Raw genomic sequence first — 19,742 nt, 5'->3', positions numbered from 1 at the left:
GCATGAAATCGACTAGTCTCACTCCAGACCTAGTTTTTACAGTATATGCTCCAGACTATGGGAAGTTGACCCCCCCCCCCCCCGAAAAAAAAAAACCCTCAGATCTACACGATTCACTTGAATGACATATTTTGATTCAAAAACGGCGATTTTCGCCGAAAGGTGACTAGTTTGCAGGTATGCAGCACACAGTGAACACACAGTGAGGTGAAGCACACACTAATCCCGGCGCGGTGAGCTGCCTGCAACAACAGCGGCGCTCGGGGAGCAGTGAGTGGTTAGGTGCCTTGCTCAAGGGCACTTCACCTGCTTACTGGTCGGGGTTCGAACCGGCAACCCTTGGAAGCGCTAACCAGTAGGCCACGGCTGCCCCAAATAGGTCAGTCATTTGTTGAATCTTACTGAACTTCTTTGTATGTAGTTCAATTTAATAAGCCAATGAATTTAAAGTATACTAAATGAATACTGAAAGTATTCATTTTTCACCCTAATTCATACACCCTAATTTTTTGATTACGCATTACTAAGTGTTCTGCAAGCATGTCCATGTCCGCTTTGGAATCTTTACACAAAAAGGTGTGAGGTTCACGCAAACACACCCTTTTTTGTATCAGAGGCCCACCTAGTGGTCAGATGATCAGCAAAATCTTGTGAAAACAGGAGGGAATTAAGCTAAAGAAATGACTAAGCCTTTGTCAATAATACGGTACCTAAAATAGCTGGGAAGCTAAGAACTCACTTTTTGCTTGGGTAGGGCACCACATAATCAGGTGACAGGGAACCAATGGAAATTCAGTGCAAACTGCAGTACAAGTCATAAGACTCACATGTAATGTTCTGCATAGTGATCATAGCACATGGTTGAAAAAGAGTTTCCAAGTGTCAACCAGTTTGACAACACTGCTGTGTGACAAATATATCTAGATCTGCTGCCTGGAACATGCATGTGTTACTGTTGTAAACATTCAGAAATGGCATGTCAACATGATAGGAACTGAAGTCAATGGGTGCTAGTTAGTAAATGAGTCCACACAGATGGAATTTCAGTTCAGATTGCATCTCATCAAGTGAGGGTATAAGAACATATTCTTGAAAACAAAAGGTGTGAAAAATGTAATAATTTAATCCTTATAGGAAATACTTAAGTATTATACAAAGCCTCGTGTTTGTCGGATATCAATGTAAAGCACTGAAGTCATACCATTGCCATTCCGCATGCGGACAGTTCTTTTAACATCCTCATAGCACACACCACAGCACATCTGGAGGCAGTCAGTTAAAATTCTCCAAACGGATTTTGGTATGGTCTTCAGAGTGCCTTGCCGCGATTCCGTAACGCAGAAGCACTTCAACATAGGGCTGCCAGAAGCGGTCGTCCATGGTTACGTACGGTTCATGGGGCGTCTCCAAAGTCTTGTTCGTCAGTAGCTGCAAAACAGACACCAATTAATCAATTAATTCCAGGTAAAATGCATGCAATCTTCCTTACTAAAATTACTGCTTTCAGGGAAACACAAACGCTGATTTTAATCAATGTTAGGTAGACTCCCAATTCATTTTTTCCCCCTTTGCTCCGGTAAAGTCTCTGACCACAAGCACGTACCTCCAGGACTTCATTGAGTGGAAGAAAGTCCACCTCTGTTTCAGTTGTAGTCTGCAAGCAGGAGTAGGATCAGTCACACACACTATATATATTATTTGTACTTAAAAATACACAACCAGTCAAAAGATTGGAGACACTTAGAAATTTCCATTCCACTCCATTATAGACCAGATATAATACCATCTGAGATCAGTTGCATCGTTTTTTAATCAGGGCAGCAGTTTTCAGATTACATTATGTGCTTAACTGTATAATTGCAAAAGGGTTCTCAACTGTTGTAGAAAGAAATGGCTGATCTTTAATGCAATATCTACATTGCCCATTATCAGCAACTGTCCATTCAATGTGGCAAAGGCACATACATTTAGTAATCTGATATCATTTTAAAAGACTAACTGAGAAAACGTTGGAGAACCCTTTTGCAATTATGTAAGCACATAATGTATCTGAAAACTGCTGTCCTGAGTAAAAAGCAATGCAAATGATCTCAGCTGGTATTCTGTCTATAATGGAGTGGAATGGACTTTTGTACGTGTCTCCAAACTTTTGACTGGTAAGATAGAAAGATAGATAGATAGATAGATAGATAGATAGATAGAGATATATAAACATAAAAATTGATAGATAGACAGACAGACAGACAGACAGACAGATATAAAAAATGGATATATACAGGATTTTTCTACCTGCTTTCTAAAGCAGACATGTGCAGACATGTGTAAGGGTTAATCAAAGTTCACTTTTTCTAAAATTACATTAGAATTAGGGATGCACTGAGATCAGTAGGGATCAGCCTAACATCAGTATCAGCCAATATTTTGCCTTGTTTGACCACAGGTGGCGATACCAAAGTTTGCTAATTTATCGATGCAATGAAACAGGAATTGCTTAAGTCATTTGTAGCGTTTATTAACATCTAGAGGACACAAAAGCTAACACAAAAGTGTTTCTGCCTAAGCCGTCAACAGCTGACACACTCATGACAACTTTGGCTGAAACGCGTTTGTGTTAGCGGACATGGTCCAATAAAAAGCATTATGAGGAAAAATCTTGGGAGTGCGGTTTTTCATGTTAATTTGATAGCATTTTCTACCTCGCACCCAAGTCGTTGTGTCTTTGGGAGTTGAGTGTGCCTGCTTCACCACTCATTTTTTTCCATGTGACTGTCCCCTTCTGCATCTCCTTATTTTGGTGAGTCTAACCTTCTTCCTTCCGGATGTCCCTCTTCCTTGGTCAGGGACTGGGAAGTGCTCCTCCAACAAGTCACTGAGAGTCTCCATGAGGGTAGCCTGGTAGTCCTTCATCTTCTTGATCTTCCTCTTCATGTCCTGCAATTTACTAAGGCACAAACAACGCACATGATCACCCAAGGAGGCATCTGGTTGAACGTTACTGCCTAGATCTCAAAGTAACACAAGTGTGTAAACCCAGGTGTTCATTGGCAATGCCAGAGATGCCATTCACCGTATAGAATGCATCATCACATGCCAAAGACACCATTCAATGTGTCGTTTGAAGCGCAAGTTGGGGGAGTGGGGGGGGGGGTGGTAATGTAGTAGTGTTTGACAGAGGCTACCTGTTTTCTGTCAGTTTGTTGGTTTCAAGGCGCACTGCCTCCACTTGATCAGTGACCGCGTTGAGAACCTGCTTCTTCTCCTCCAGCCACAGTCTCTCTCTAAAACAGGACAAAAACGTGGAGTTTGCAAATGGATTTGATTTGATACTTGTGATTCTGTAAGATTTTACACTTTTCAATGGACTCTTTTGCTAAAGCTTAGCCTAGTTTGTGATGTTCCATGGATACTTCTATTGCAGTGTGAATTCATTCTTCCATTGGAAACTAATCTAGTTCTTAAAGTTCTTATTATTTGATACTTCTGTTCCAATAACTAATGTTCAGATGGCAAATCATGTGTTGTATGACGATAGAAATGCAGGGATTAAAGTGAAAAAAAATCGTTTGACTGAACTTTTTTCAGGCCATAAGTCATACGTTCTTCATATCTACCTATAGAGATAGCACCCCTTTTGCGGTCGCAACCTATTGGTTTTTAATGTACAAAAAGATGCAAACAGCAAAGTAAAGGGAGTATTCGCCTTATTCACACGGCGGCCATTGTTTAAACTAAAACGAGGCTACAGGGTACACTTACTATATAATTAATGCCACCTACAGGCAGTGTTGGGCAAGTTACTTCAAAATCATCAAAGTAATTTGTTACATTATAATATTACTGTCTCTGAATTGTAAGGCATTACATTACTATTGTATTACTTTTAAGTTACTTTTACCAAAATATCTAGAAATATGGATTTGGAATTCTAAATGCAGTTTATTATGCTCAATGCAGCTCATTGCACTTCTAATGGAGGGCGATGTGGTATAACATAATGACTAAGCTAGGCTTAAGGCTAACAACAGTAGAATGCAATAGGCGCAGTGATGGCTCATGATGCAATACAAGGAACAATCATAGCCAGAATTTTGTTAAAAGCAGACAAAAGGTCGAAGTCTGGTCAATTGTGATAGAAATGCTGTAACTTTAGGCTTAGGCCTACTCATTAAAATCAACAGAGAGCCCACTACCTGTATATTGTAACCCAAAACTTAAAAACATGTCAAGATAGGCTACACAGTGCCGCTGCTGGCCATTGTGGTGCCCTAACTGGTGAAATACAGTATTAACCCAAGTATGTCATCATATGGTCAACTATAAAGATGTAGGCTAATCTGCCTGTTCCCAGGGATGGGTAGTATTTCTGAAACATGTAATATGTATTTCAAATACAAAATAGTATTTTGTCATTTGTATTTTATTGGGTTGAAGGAAATGGCTCTGTATTTTGTATCAAAATACTTAATTGGTGTGTATTTTTGTATTTTAGAAATACTGCAAAATACTATATGTGAAACACACTAAAAAAAGTAGATACTACACACAGGTGTAATGAATAATTGGTAATTAGGCAACAATGGTTTATTTTTATCGCAATCAGCTAATGTGAGAACAGCTGTGATGAGCAAGTTTACCTGTGCAAGTTCACATAAGGACACTGACAAAGGCAACCATGTCCTATTGTCTCCATGCCAATCTTTAACAGAAAAAATGTCAGATATCTCAATGAACCACAATGACATCAATAGATGGTAAGGTGTTGAGTGTGTTTGAATTCCCTTCCTTGTAGCATCCATTTCTGCATTCTACAGTGGGGACAAGTTCACCTTGTTTAATTAAATAACAATTCTATTTCCTTATTAGCTGCATACTTGAGGTTGGAGATATTAAGGCATATCAAGTTTCTCACATACTGGAACTTCAAGATACATAGCCTTATGATTTTCTTATTCAGTTCTGCACTGGACTTGAATTACGAAATTCGGCACAGATACACAATTATGATTTTGGCCTATTGATTATAATGTGGTTAATTGAAAGCTCTGTCAGTCGTTTTGGATAAGCATCAGCTAGTTGACTAAATGTAAATGTAAATTCTTGAATTATTCTTCTGATCACACTACATGAACTTGCATACGGTATACTATTTGGTATGACGGGCCAAATTGTATTGTTTTTTACTATATAGTTTTAATAGGCTAAATGTTTGGGATATTAAAAAGCTTTTTTTGCAGTGCTTTCATACTTCCTTGAAAAAAGTATTTTGAGTATTTTCTAAATACAAAAATACAGTATTTTATTTTGATACATAATATGGTTACTGTATTTTGTAGTTTATTTTGATACATTAAAAATGAGGGTATTAGGTATTTTATTTTGAAATACATTCTGATGTATTTTTGCCCATCCCTGCCTGTTCCCAGCATCAGAACACTTTGCGATGGTTAGCGTGTCGTAATTCAAGTCCAGTGCAGAACTGAATAAGAAAATGATAAGGCTATGTATCTTGAAGTTCCAGTATGTGAGAAACTTGATATGCCTTAATATCTCTAACCTCAAGTATGCAGCTAATAAGGAAATAGAATTGTTATTTAATTAAACAAGGTGAACTTGTCCCCACTGTAGAATGCAGAAATGGATGCTACAAGGAAGGGAATTCAAACACACTCAACACCTTACCATCTATTGATGTCATTGTGGTTCATTGAGATATCTGACATTTTTTCTGTTAAAGATTGGCATGGAGACAATAGGACATGGTTGCCTTTGTCAGTGTCCTTATGTGAACTTGCACAGGTAAACTTGCTCATCTTTACTTGCGTACGACTTCACACCAGTGCTTCAGACCAGAGCTGATGCTTCAACAATAGCCGTCACTGAAAAGCTGTTAGTGTCTTTGAACACAGCTGTTCTCACATTAGCTGATTGCGATAAAAATAATAACCAATTATTCATTACACCTGTGTGTAGTATCTACTTTTTTTAGTGTGTTTCACATATAGTATTTTGCAGTATTTCTAAAATACAAAAATACACACCAATTAAGTATTTTGATACAAAATACAAAGCCATTTCCTTCAACCCAATAAAATACAAATGACAAAATACTATTTTGTATTTGAAATACATATTACATGTTTCAGAAATACTACCCATCCCTGAGAACAGGCAGATTAGCCTACATCTTTATAGTTGGCCATATGATGACATACTTGGGTTAATACTGTATTTCACCAGTTAGGGCACCACAATGGCCAGCAGCGGCACTGTGTAGCCTGTCTTGACAAGTTTTTAAGTTTTGGGTTACAATATACAGGTAGTGGGCTCTCTGTTGATTTTAATGAGTAGGCCTAAGCCTAAAGTTACAGCATTTCTATCACAATTGACCAGACTTCGACCTTTGGTCTGCTTTTAACAAAATTCTGGCTATGATTGTTCCTTGTATTGCATCATGAGCCATCACTGCGCCTATTGCATTCTACTGTTGTTAGCCTTAAGCCTAGCTTAGTCATTATGTTATACCACATCGCCCTCCATTAGAAGGAATGAGCTGCATTGAGCATAATAAACTGCATTTAGAATTCCAAATCCATATTTCTAGATATTTTGGTAAAAGTAACTTAAAAGTAATACAATAGTAGTGTAATGCCTTACAATTCAAAGACAGTAATATTATAATGTAACAAATTACTTTGAAATGACAGTAATAAGTAATACATAATACATTACGATTTTGAAGTAACTTGCCAAACACTGCCCCTGGCACTTTCATTTCTTTACACCATGGCTTGTTAGTTCTCCCCCATTTCCAACAGCTGCCCATCTCCATTTATTTTTTAACTTTTGACACCTGCCTTCCTTTAGCAACAACGCATCCATGACAGCTAGTGGCCTTGCCAAATAGACGCACACAAATTACGCTAATATGCAAGGTTCTGGTAGGCATACTGGTTATGGTTTTGTGCTATAAATTAATAATATTTTATAGCAAAGTTTTAAGTTGACTATTTTGATTGCATGGTTATTTTTTGTCAACATACACTCACAACCTACTGTCGTTAAAAGTGAGGCCTAAAGCAAAATAGGCTACAAGGCTGTCTGTGCGTCACAAACACGACTGACCCCCTTACTAAACAGTTCGCGATGATGACAATATTATTATTATTTTATGTTAACACGCTCAGTCAAAACCTTCCATTGCAAATTGTGAAAAACATTGTTGTACATGTCATAACAGACGGGATAATACATTGCATACGGTTTATATTGCGTCGCTTTACACATAATGTTAGTTGCATTGATTAAAAACTGTAACAATAATAGTAGCCTACATGGGGTGGCATAGCAGGCTATCTGTTCAAGTCATAGGTGACACCCAAAATGAATGACCTCCCCTGACAAGAGTTCGCGATAGTAAAAAATTGTCTACATTGATGCACGGAAAGAACACAGCCTACGCTTCTTCTCCGAATTCGCACATAGAGCTCACAATATCATATCCAAAAAAGTTAAACGGATTTGCCAACCTCATCAGCTGTCTCGATTGTGTCACTATAATCCAACTTTTAGACCGTTATTAGTCCTCCATATGTGTTCTTTTTTTTAAGCAAACGCCCCAGGCCAACGAGACAAGCGTGTAGCTACAACAAAAAACAAAGCGGAACTCATGGCTGAGGTAGGCTAGGCTATCTTCTTGAGCCGTCACTGATTGAGACACAGAAAGTTCTCAAGAACACTATTAGGTCTTTAAACATTTATCATCACACACATTAATTCATCGGACCTAATATTTGTTAGTTGCCTTAAAAAAAAGGAAAAGAAAAGGTGATAGCCGCCCCCCCCCCCCCTATTTTTTTTTTCTCATCGGATCTGCATCGATCTCAAATATGACATTTCTAAAATCAAATTGACGGAAATCCGTCCTACGACGGAGAACTTTAATCCTTGGAAATGTTCGTAATGTCCTTGTGTCTTAAATAACCCATTGTATTGACCAAGTCATGTGTATGTGCAGTGAGGGTGTAATGATACAATGATACAATGAGATTATGATACTGTGCGAGGTATAAATGTGTGCGTGAGAAACAACTGACTGTCTCTTGGGTGCACAGACTTTGTCTCTGTATCCTGATTGCCTGATGCTTATGAGACCTCTCTGCGCAGAGCTTAATAAACTACTAACGAGGAAGACAAACCTTACTTCAGACTCTCAGTATTTATACATCTTTAAGCTAATTTTTTCCACACTTCACACATAACAGGGTTTCATTTTTGTTTGGGGGAGAGGCTGCACCAACTTTGTTTGCTTCCGGTTACCTACAGAGACCTTTTTTTTTTGTACATAGGAAATGGGCAGCTAGCATATTGTGAAGAGATGATTGCTGAATGTGATTATTATTTTAATCTTTTTACAGGCTTGAAATCACTGACAGCACATTTAGTACAATTACTTTCTATTTTGCAATGTGCAATTTGGTGCAACACAAAAACAAACTGGTGTCATATAAAATGGTTGTGACATGTTATGTGCTGTGTGTTAGAGATAGTGTTAGTGAACACTATACTTTGACTATAGAGGGATGTGCTGACCTCCAGAGGTTGTTTTTATGTGCGAGATCTAAATGGGGTATTAAATGTGGGGCATTAAGGAACAACACCTTCTTAAAGATTCTCGGAGAGACTCTCTCTTTGTTTCGTAGTAAGTCACCACCATGTCCAGCTGATCGTTGAGTGTTGTTAACTGTGAGAGACAAGACAGCACATTAAAACTACCTGAAAACACCACAATGTCTATTTAGACACAAACACCAAGGTTGTTAAAACAGGAGGACATTAGGTCACAGGGAGAAAAAAGCATTTTTGTTGTTTCAAAGAGCTTACAGATACCTTACAAGAAATGTTTACTTTATTTTGAGTGACACCTTGTGTGTAATTTCTAATGTTTTGTTCAATGAATCAAATTTATATTTGACACTGAGACTGGACATTGAGGTATACCCTTAAAATCATGAAAATACAAATGCTCCATGAGGAAAAGAAAAGTTAAACGATTACACAAGGCTCACCCTAAAGCCCAATTCACATCAAAGATTCACGACGAGATGAGCTGCAACGCTCTAAACCCTTGCAACTGCGACTAGACATGGTGAATGCTTTGCGACGGCTTGCAACAGCTGGCAACAACGTGCAACATAATTCACACCGCTTCAACTCTTTCTGCAATGGCTTCGTCTCGTCGTGAGTCTTTGGTGTGAAAAAGAGGTTAGGCAAGCACACATACCTCATCTCTACCCACAGCTGCCAGAACCTCAGGGTTTGTGGAGATCACTGTGGAATGAGGGGAGCCAGAGGTACATTAACAGTGCAGCCAAATAATAATAGTGATAATAATAATAATAATAATAATAATAAGAGGAGGAGGAATTTCCACATTACATTTGGGTTCCATTTGTTTCAACTGGTCAAGCTCTGCTGCTAAGGCATTCAGATAGTCTGGAGCCTGTTTCAGTGAAAAACAGACATTAGGCAAAAGGATTTTAAAAGGCTGAGCCATCTTGTTCAGCAAGGAATGGTAAGAACAACATGCAAGGTTGTGAAACTTTGGTAAAAAAAAAATGTTGTTCTATCCAGGGACTTCTTTATAGAGCCTTTAAATCTCTTTCCAGAGGATTTCAAAACCACTGCAGACACTTGAAATGAAAATGAATATGACTTTAGCGTAATACTATACAACATTCTGACTTCAAAACTTTTATTTATTTATTTTTTTATGTTCATCCCCAAGTTACCATTAGGTCAGGTTTTTGGTTTTTGGTGCTACCGGAAATGCATTAGGAACTCATTTATTCATTACAACTCGTTTATTTATGCAGTTGAAAGGGTCTATAATTTTCTATAACCCACACACAAATTACAGCTGGCTTTGGGTGTTGCCACTTCTGAAGAAATAAAAACCCAAAATGAATGTCTCTGCCTTTTTGAAAAAAAGATTAGCTTAGATTAGGTTCAACTTTATTGTCATTGTGCAGAGTAGGCCTACAAGTAGATAGATAGATAGATAGATACTTTATTGATCCCCAGGGGAAATTCAAGAAAGTACAGAGACTAGAGACACAAGCTAGCCTATCTAGCTTTCTATCAGTCAGTCACTGGCTCATCATCTCTGTCATTTGAGTCTGTACTGAGGAGATGGCAGATGACTGAACTTTCTAACCAGTACCGGTTTACGAGTTTACTCTATGGCTACGGCCAATTGATGTAGCCTATACAGTGCCTTCCTGGGTTGCCTGGGTAGTTTTGAAAAGGAAAATAATCACTCACGTCATTTCTTTCACCATCACAGGCCTGTGTGTCAGCCGATATAATCATATTCTGAATCTGGAAAACAACATAACATTATTTTTGCCAACATAACGAAAATATAAGCCATTACAAATGTCAGCTGAGCTGTCACATTCCTGGTCAACGATAATTGGCCGAACGTTAACGTTACCTCTAATACAGAAGAGAAAAGGAGGTAAGTGATAATACAATGTTGGAGTGAACTAGGTATTAAGTTAATTAACTTGTGCTTCTACCAAGTTACTTGATAGTTAGCAAATTTCTTACTTTTTGAAGTTGAGAGAACGCCTCTTCGCACTCATCCAGTATTTCCGCCTTTGCTGCATCCGAACATATATCAACCCTAGGCGACTGGTCAAAAGTAAACGGTGCTTTAGCGGCCTGCCAAGTGAAAGAAAATATAGTTGTTGCATTAAAATATTAGGATTGTGCATTACATATGGACTGGACTGCCCTGATAACATTTTATAGATGTCTGTCTGGCTTTTACGACATCTTCATCTCAGATGAAGCAAAGTAACGCCAGCTTACTTTACCATTTGCTAACAACGATTGTCAACGGAAGCTAGCAGTAAATATTACACAGATGATAAACGCTGTTGACCATGACGGGTGTAATTTTAGAGTTGAAATGTATAGTCCGTGTATAAAGATGAAAAGAAAATGTAAAGTTAAGATAAATTAACTTCGACAACAACTTGCGTACCATCTCCACTGCAGAGCTTCCCAAACAAAACAAAAATACCGCCAGTCACTTTTCCACGTGACAGGAAGTAGTAGTGTGTCCATAGCATCTTCTTCTTCTTCTTAGGGTTTATTTGGCGGTTTACGCTTCAACGTCGCATACCGCCACCTACTGGTACAAGGAGATTCTGCTATTTAGGGCTTAAATTCGGGCATAGAGCCCTGAGTTTTTAAGATAATGTTAACTTCCTAATATCACCCTCCATTCCCAGTACTGTAGTCTGATTAAACTCAGCGCAACCAACTCTCTGCAACTCTGTTTTCCACTGGATCCTTTCAGAATGGTACTTTGGACATTCAAATAATACGTGTTGAATGGTTTCATCTTCACATGAACACCAAGTACACTTCCCTGATGCCCTTCTCCCAGTCCTGAATTGAGTGCTGTTTAACAGTGTGTGGCCTATTCTCATTCTGGCCATGACAACCTCATCTCTCCTGTTGCCACCCACCTTAACCTCTCTCCCCACCTTCCTTTGAATGTTATATAGATGCCTTCCTTTATTTTCTCTTTGCCACATGACCTGCCACTGTTTCACCATTGCCCTCTGTACCAGCACTTTCATTTCCCCTCTTCCCAAGTGGAGAATTATCTCAGGCTCTGGTCTCTCTAAGGCTTTTTTTGCTAACGTATCAGCACGTTCATTCCCCCACACTCCAACATGTGTTGGAATCCATAAAAACTTAATCGTAATTCCAAGTCTTTCTAATCGGTATAAGTACATATATACTTCATACAGTATATCCATTCTGCACGATCTGAATGACTGTAGACTACTTAAAACTGATGCAGAGTCTGAACAGATCACCACCCTTTCTGGCCTTGCCTCTTCTACCCACTCCAATGCCTTAGCTATGGCAATTATTTCTGTGGAATAGACAGACACCTCATCAGTCAGTCTCCAGAAGTAGCCAACTCCCGTGCACACCTCTGACCACTATGGAGGCTCCTGCTCACCCTGACTCTGGGTCCTTTGATCCATCAGTGTAGATTTCTCTGAATGAGTGATAAGTGTCCCTTATATAGCTCTGTACATACCCAGACAACGACTCAACCTCTGCTTCTTCATGCACCAGTTGTAGCATGGCCATATCTACTGCTGGTTGGGGGAAAAACCAAGGTGGGACTGGGGAAATCGCCACCGTTGGGGCAACCATTTATTTTCTGAGCCCCGCCTCCTGTACCCAGGACCCAATGCTCCATCCAAAACCCCATCCCTTTTTAACTGTATATTCCCAGCATGGCTCCAGTATTGTTTGCACTATATGTTCCACTCCATGACCTCCCAAATTTACCCAGTAAGCAAGGGCCAATTTCCTCCTCCTCAACACCAAGGGCATTTCCCCAAGTTCCACTTGCAGGCTCACCACTGGGGACGATCTTAATGCTCCACAACATAGCCTAAGTGCCTGAGACTGGACCCTGTCCAATACCTTAAGCTGTGTAGCTGATGCTGAGCCATATACCATGCATCCATAATCTAGTGCTGACTGTAAAAGAGCATAATACATTGTTAATAAAGAAGATCTATTTGCCCCCCAGTAAAGCCCACTTAGACATCTCATCACATTTATGACTTTTTTACTTTTTTGACCAGGTTAATTTGTTATCGAACCAGAGCCCCAGATATCTTACCACATCCACTCTCTCCAATGGTTACTCATATAAATACAATTTAACATTGTTAGCCACTTTTTTGTTGGTAAAGAAAACACAACAGGTTTTGGATACTGAGAACCTGAACTCCCAGTCTCCTGCCCACTGTTCAACCTCCTTGACAGCCTGCTGGACTTTGTTGACTATAATGTTGACACCCCCCCCCCCCCCCCTTCTCCAAAGTGCTCCATCGTCAGCATATAGGGAGACCTCCATGTCTGGGCCTACACACTTAAAAATATTGTTGATCATTATATTAAATAACACAGGGCTAATGACGCTACCTTGTGGGGTGCCATTCTCTACCTCTGTTGCCACTGACAGTTCTGCTCCTACCCTAACCTGTATTGTACGCCCAAATAAAAAACTTAAGACCCAGTTGAACATACGGCCTCCTACTCCCAATCTTTTAAGCTGCATCATGAGCCCTTCCTTCCAGAGCATATCGTATGCCTTCTCTATATCAAAGAAAACTGCCACTAATATCTCTTTCATTGCTAATGCTTTTTTAATTTCTGTTTCCAGCCTAATCATTGCATCAATAGTTGACCGCCCCTTCCTAAATCCACTTTGGTATCTGGCAAACAGGCCCCTGCTCTCCAGAAAATAAGTGAGTCTACTAACCAATATTCTTTCCATCAGTTTACACATGTTAGATGTTAGTGCAATTGGCCTATAGCTAGTAGCTACTGATGGGTCCTTCCCTGGCTTGGCTATTGGTATGACCACTGCATGCTTCCATGCTACTGGAACCTTACCCTCTGCCCATATTCTATTAAACACCTCCAGCACTTTCCCTAATACTGTATCAGACACATGTTTCAGCATGATGTAGCACACTCCGTCCTGTCCTGGTGATGTATTAGAAGTATTTGACAAAGCACTTTTAAGTTCATGTAGGGTAATTTCTTTATCCAAAGGACTCAAACTCTGTCTGCATACTACATATGCTTCCCCATTGCCTTAACAGTGTTTGTCTATGTACCATCCCCTCCTCGCCCATGTTAGCTGTACTATGTGCCTATGCAAATGCATTCTTCAGCATTTCTGCTTTTTCCTTTGCAGAGCTGGCCACCTGGTCTCCCTCTACTAAAACTGGAATATTTCTTGCTTTGGACACGCCCATCATTTTCTTGATCATAACCCACACCTCTTGTACTTGCACATTGGCCCCTATCTGGCTGCAGTACTCCCTCCAGCATTTCCTTTTCGCAACCTTAATGGTCCTCCTTGCTATTGCCCTTGCCCTCTGATAGTCCAGCACTTTCTCTGGAGTGAGTGTCCTACGCAGCTCTCTAAATGCTCTATTTCTAATATGGATAGCTTCAGAGCATTCTCGCGTCCACCATGGCACAAACTTTTTCATATGCCTCCCCACAGACCTTGGCACAGCAGCTGCACTAGCACCAAGTAACATATCTGCTAAGGCTTTAACTGTTTCGTTGACGTTTCCCTAGTGTGATATGTTCGACCTGAGCTTCACACAATTCATTACATTTTTCCCAATCTGCTTTTTCCCCAACACCACCTCCCTGAGGACCAGATATCTTCTCTACAGACCTCTACTCCTATTTTGCACTATGGAAAAATGGTCACTCCCTACTGTATCATTTAATACATTCCATTCACATACTCCAGCTAATGAATTGATACACATGTCAGATCCAGCATTGTTAGTGCACCTGTAGTGATATTAATCCTAGTTCCCCGCCCATCATTCAAACAGACTAATGCTTGATTATCCAAGAACTCCTCTACTACCTCACCATTCTTGTTAGTTGTTCCACTTCCCCATAAAGTATTATATGCGTTGAAATCCCCGCACCATACCACCTTCCTGTCCCCAATTTGTATTATTCCTTCCAGGAACTCCTCAGATAGATCCCTGCATGGATTATAAAAATTCACTACCACCACATTTCCGCCCCAAGTCCACCCAACTTCTATAGCCACACATTCACTCCCCTCACTCACTTGTAGTTCCTTATATAAGAGTCCTCTCACAAATGTGCAACATCCTCCCCCTTGCCCATCTCGTCTGTCTTTCCGCACTGACAAATACCCTGGGATAATAAACTGCAAATGTCGTACTAACCAAGTCTCTTGTATACATAGGAGGTCAGGCAATACAGGGAGATCATAAACTAATTTTAAATAATTATAAAACTAACTCCTGGCCATTAGCCTTCTAGCATTCCATTGCAGTATTACCAATGGCTTTGCCATCATTCACCTCCCTGCGACGGCTGCATTTTTCCCTCCTACAATATTCTTGTTACCTCCTCTATATTCACTTCTACCATGTCTAAGTGTGTCCTTGCTGCATTTACAATTATCTTAATACGGTCAGTGCGACTCTCTGTTTGGGCTGAGCAATTGATCACATTAGCTAGGAAAGCTAGAAACTGTATTGTATCTACCAGCATACTTGGTTTCACCAGACATCTTTGGTTAGGGGCTGGATTCCCCTCCCTTCCTGTTCCCCCATCCTGACTAGCTGCATTTTCCATTACAGCTGCAGACCTATTTACTTTCTTGACTTCTCTGACTGCCTCAGCATATGACACTCCATTGACCACCTTATATTTCTGTACTTCCTGACCCTGTTTGCGTAATTGCACAACCTTTATAAGCTGCACTGTGCCCCTCCACAGTTACAACACTTGGGTGCTATACTTCTTGCCCACATTGCCCATACTCATGATCCCCTCCACAACGACAGCACCTCCTCTCCCATTTACATACTGCTGCTACATGCCCTAATCGTTATGTAGCCTACTGTCTGACTGCGTAGCTAACGTATCCAATCATGATTCTCTGCGGGAGTTGCTCATCGCTAAAACTTAGCAAAACTGTTTTTGTTGGTATTTTCTTTCCCTCCTTGGTAGTGTTAAATCGAGTTGCCCTCACTAATGTGCCACCCTCCATGCATGACTTCATTACATCTTCTGTGATAGACAATGGAACGGAACACTCGTAATGACTCCCCTTACTTCTGTACGTGACCCTGGCTCTGTGCACTCCACCTCATCCTTCCCCAGTCTAGTCAACCGCAGGGCTTTTTCCTGCTGCTGTCTAGTTTTACAAAAAACAATAACCTTGTCAGTGCCTACATACCTTGCAGATGCTACCTCACCCATTGCCTCCTTTATCACTTTAGTAAGTCTCATTGGATTGGAGATGTCATGTTTACTTATATCGGTCTTAAACTTATAATGAGTACCAAATTTTCCTCACGGGATCAAAAAAAAGTATATATATAGGCTACTCCGCTCCCTCTATCCTTCTCCCTTTGCTCACAGGGCTCTCCCCTCCACTCCTTGTCCTCGCCCTCTTTCTACTATCCCCTAGCCCTAGTCCATCATTCAAAAAGTTTGTAAAGCCATTATGCGACTCTCCCTCTATTCCCTCCTCTCCCTCAGTATCAACCTCCTCCATCGTGGGCGATGTGTGCAAAATAATGAAATAAAGCAAGCGTGCGGGCCAGCCGACGGCCGTCGGACCTACACCACCGCTCTACCAAAACAACTCAAAACAGACTCACAAAGTAAACGAAAAAGGCTCACCCGCCCACTTGGAGTTCTACTTCAAACTGAGCTCTACCTGCGGTCTCTGATCTTCCTGTCAGATTGTCACTGTAGCAGAATCTCCCCACCCTTTGCCAGAGCAAGACGCGGCACCAAAGCGCTTTCCTCGGTGGCACCAAGATAATGAGAGCGATGAGACAAAGTCCTTTTCATTCCTCGCCCTGTAAAGTCTCTGGCAAAGCCTAGATTAACATGGAATGTCTTGTAGATTAACATGGCAAATGTATTTATTTTTCAGGTCTTCCATAAAACCATTTTTTGAACATTGCATGTCTGCCTAGCTTAACCTAACATCGTTTTTAAAAGTATGTTATTATATAAGCTGTCAACGCAATGTCTTGCAAGAACCTCCACAGTAGGCTAGGCCTAATAGGCGCCTTTTCTCCAGAAGATGGCAGCCGAGTATCAGCGGCTGAGTAGGCCCAGAGCCTATTATCTGGTAGGCCTACACAGTCTGTCTACACCTGCTAAGTTAACACGTTTTTGACCACGTTTTATCGAAAAGTTAGCGCTCTGTTTAACAAGAAACAACCTTATTTAGTTCTTTAAATTGATCTTAAAATGCTATCAACATTATGGCCCTGTTAATAGGCATATATTTTTGGATCACATTAGCCTATTAGATAAGCAATTTTAGGCCTGAGCAACTGTGAAATTGTGTTTCAACCTTTAGTCTTAGTGCTGTCCATAAGTGCATAACTCACTAACTTCTAAAATGGTACGTAACAGGCCTATGACAAATATGTATTCATAATAGAATATGGCACATCAAAGATGGGAGCTGAGGCCGAGGCCATAATAAAAGGCATGACTTATTCTGAGGGTCTAATATTTAATATTCTGAGGGTCTAATATTTCAATGTTTGTCCAGCATCCTACACCCTTCCTGGGACTCAGATTGTTGTTTTTTTTATGTCATTATTAATATTTAGAGATACCCCCAAAGTGTAGCACTAGCTGTCTGGTTGCTCTAGCTGTTGACTGCAGCCACTCGAACTGTAGGTAGCACTGATTATTATTTTATTTTTTTTCATACCGATAGTACTTTGAGACCTCGAGGAACAGAGATATATGTAAATAAATCGTCGGAGTTCTCCTTTAAATGATGTGGTTGAAGAAAACATATTGCAACAATGTTAATTTTTCATATGTCCCTTGCAGTGGACATCGGGTCACACACATGTTGCATGGGATAACAATGGGATCTTAGGCGATTTGAGGAATTAATGGGTGCCAAGGAATGTTGGGATGGCTCGCTGTGAGCCCATCAGAGACTTGCCCAGAGTATGAGCGTTATTAGGGACCCTCATAGTCTGACCCCTGACCCCTGTGTGATGGACCCAAGAATTGAGTGAAAAGCTAGTGAGTTGAGAACCCTAGCATGGCAGAGGTACAGTTGTTTGGAATGGATGGACAATTGTGCAACCACCCAGCAAAAAGTAAAGTACACAAAAGGCCAATAATGTACACTATTAGTGTTATTTTTTAAATACATTTATTATAAAAGTTTTTATAATTGATGCATTGTTGTGATGCATTGTTACTTGAGTCTAAACTAGTCTGGCAGCCAAATGCCATAATTTAGGTGAACCTGGTTTTGTGATGTTCAGATTTTTTCTTTTTAAACTTTATGCAAATCAGCACATATTTAATTAGATTATGCCTAATTTGCATATTTAAACATTACATTTCAGATAACTTGTAATACATTGTTTTCTATATTAATGTAAGTAATCAACTGGGGAAGTTTCATAGTGAATCTGCTAGTTAATTTTTTTACCCTATTCACCTGTAATGTCTCATCTTGTATTCAATACATTGAACAAGAAAGGGTTAATATACAAAATTGCCCAAGGGATATTACTGGGCACCCTCCTAAATCTTAAAGAGATACCCCTAGTCTACAAGATTCTGCAAAAAAAAAAAAAAAACTTTAACCGACAAAACCAGGTCTGACCCCATGGCTGCCGGACTAAACCGTATAATGTCCTTTTGCCAACTCTTGCTCACAAGGCTGATCCATAGCCTCACTCACCAACTCAATTCTTCAAAGGCAAAGTAGTAATATTTACATTTTTGGCCAAGTTACAAATCAGTGAGTACAGCCAATTGTTAAAGAGCCCTCTCACCAACCAGAGCTTATAAATAGTGATGGGAACTTGATACCTTCGCCACCTCTTCTAGCCTCCCAGACGACTCCCAGTCTTTGTTGAATTTGGGATTTCCTTTTAAAGTTTCTTATTAAATATGAGATGGCAAGAATGACAAGCCAGCTGGTGTCTCTTATATATTATATCTCTCTGTCTTTTGCATGCAAGATACGTTCCAAATTACGCATAGCATAGTAACATTTAATAAACCTTAAAGCCCTACACATTGCTAAGTTTGACTCTAAACTAAAGAGTCAGAAAAACCCTCAATGCCTTCTGAAGTATGTCATGGAAATTGATTAATGACAGGAGGTAGTAAGACTGTCCACTACTAAGGACATTAAATAAAAGTTATGTGGTGTTAAAAGTGTAAAGAATTAATATAGACATTTCTGAAATCTTTCTAAATTGAGATTGAAACAATGAAATAAATTGACCAGGGGTGACAAAAATTCTAAAGGGTGCTGTCAATCAACTGAAACTGTGACAAATTTATCTAGACAAGGAATATTTATAAGAGGATGGTTAGAAAGACAAAAATGGGTGCACTGTATCATAAACATGATCATATACCAGGACATTTTAAAATTTAAATCTGGCTGCCTCTGCAAAGACACTGAAAGTGGGTCATGATTGGATCATCCAGCAGAATGATGATCCAAAACATCAACACAATAACATCTGAAACCAAAATCAAGCTTACTCCGCAGTCGTCCTGTGATCTGATCTCTCAGAAAACCAGTGGCAGTGTAGGTGTGACCTGTTGCTATGAGCTAAAGTGAGGACCTTGGAATCTGCAGAGATAATCTGTTGAGAGGAAAGGTCCCAAGGTACTGGCTTGCATTGTATTCATTAACATCATGAATTGTTATAAGAAAAAAAAATTGTATTGGCAAAGGCAGGCTTTAAACATATTCTGTGGGTGTCAATAATGGCACATGTGTTTTTGAAAAAAAAAAATTATATTTCTTAGAATAAACTTCCATTGAAGGCAAGATTTTCTTCACTGTTTTCATTTTGAAACTATAGAAGAGTCACAGGGGTCTACAGGTCAGCCGACATTGTAGCTTGTGCTTTGTATAGCCTGTTTAGTCAGCTTTAGGGTTTACCTTCTGAGTCAACATCCCTGATGTTGATATGGAAACATTCGGCCTATGGGCTATGGCGAATAATAAATATGCTTCACAAACATGCTGTTGTATATGATCTGACATGTCCTTTGTCCTCTCTCCTCTGTACTCTCTTCATCAAGCACTGCCCCCT

The 19,742-nt window shown here is 39.9% G+C and overlaps 1 protein-coding gene across 1 annotated transcript; it reads right to left on the bottom strand.

Annotated features, from left to right (window-relative positions):
- Window positions 1-1,103: 1,103 nt before the first annotated feature.
- cenpk (centromere protein K) lies at window positions 1,104-11,109 on the bottom strand. Its single transcript, XM_076290001.1, has 10 exons — window positions 11,048-11,109; window positions 10,609-10,722; window positions 10,321-10,377; window positions 9,436-9,499; window positions 9,281-9,327; window positions 8,658-8,740; window positions 3,180-3,278; window positions 2,806-2,941; window positions 1,604-1,654; window positions 1,104-1,428 (listed from the first exon to the last, which is right to left on the bottom strand). Exons 1-10 carry the CDS (start codon window positions 11,048-11,050, stop codon window positions 1,273-1,275), a joined length of 810 nt encoding a protein of 269 aa, XP_076146116.1. The 5' UTR covers window positions 11,051-11,109; the 3' UTR covers window positions 1,104-1,272.
- Between the last annotated feature and the right edge of the window lie 8,633 nt (window positions 11,110-19,742).

The sequence above is a fragment of the Alosa pseudoharengus genome, unplaced genomic scaffold (genome assembly GCF_046254945.1).
Source record: "Alosa pseudoharengus isolate Yale_2024_CS ecotype anadromous, Long Island Sound unplaced genomic scaffold, YU_APseudo_1.1 YU_APseudo_1.1_scf_1, whole genome shotgun sequence".
Classification (NCBI taxonomy): Eukaryota; Metazoa; Chordata; class Actinopteri; order Clupeiformes; family Clupeidae; genus Alosa; species Alosa pseudoharengus.
The sequence above is the reverse complement of the archived record's forward strand: the minus strand, read 5'-3'. Positions and strand labels throughout refer to the sequence as shown.

Excerpts from the sequence above, each read along its gene's own strand:
- cenpk (XM_076290001.1), bottom strand. Across the intron at positions 10,378-10,608 it reads CGTTCTCTCAACTTCAAAAA|ATTCAGAATATGATTATATC; the intron begins GTAAGAAATTTG and ends GTTGTTTTCCAG. Across the intron at positions 1,429-1,603 it reads CACTCAATGAAGTCCTGGAG|CTACTGACGAACAAGACTTT; the intron begins GTACGTGCTTGT and ends TCTGTTTTGCAG.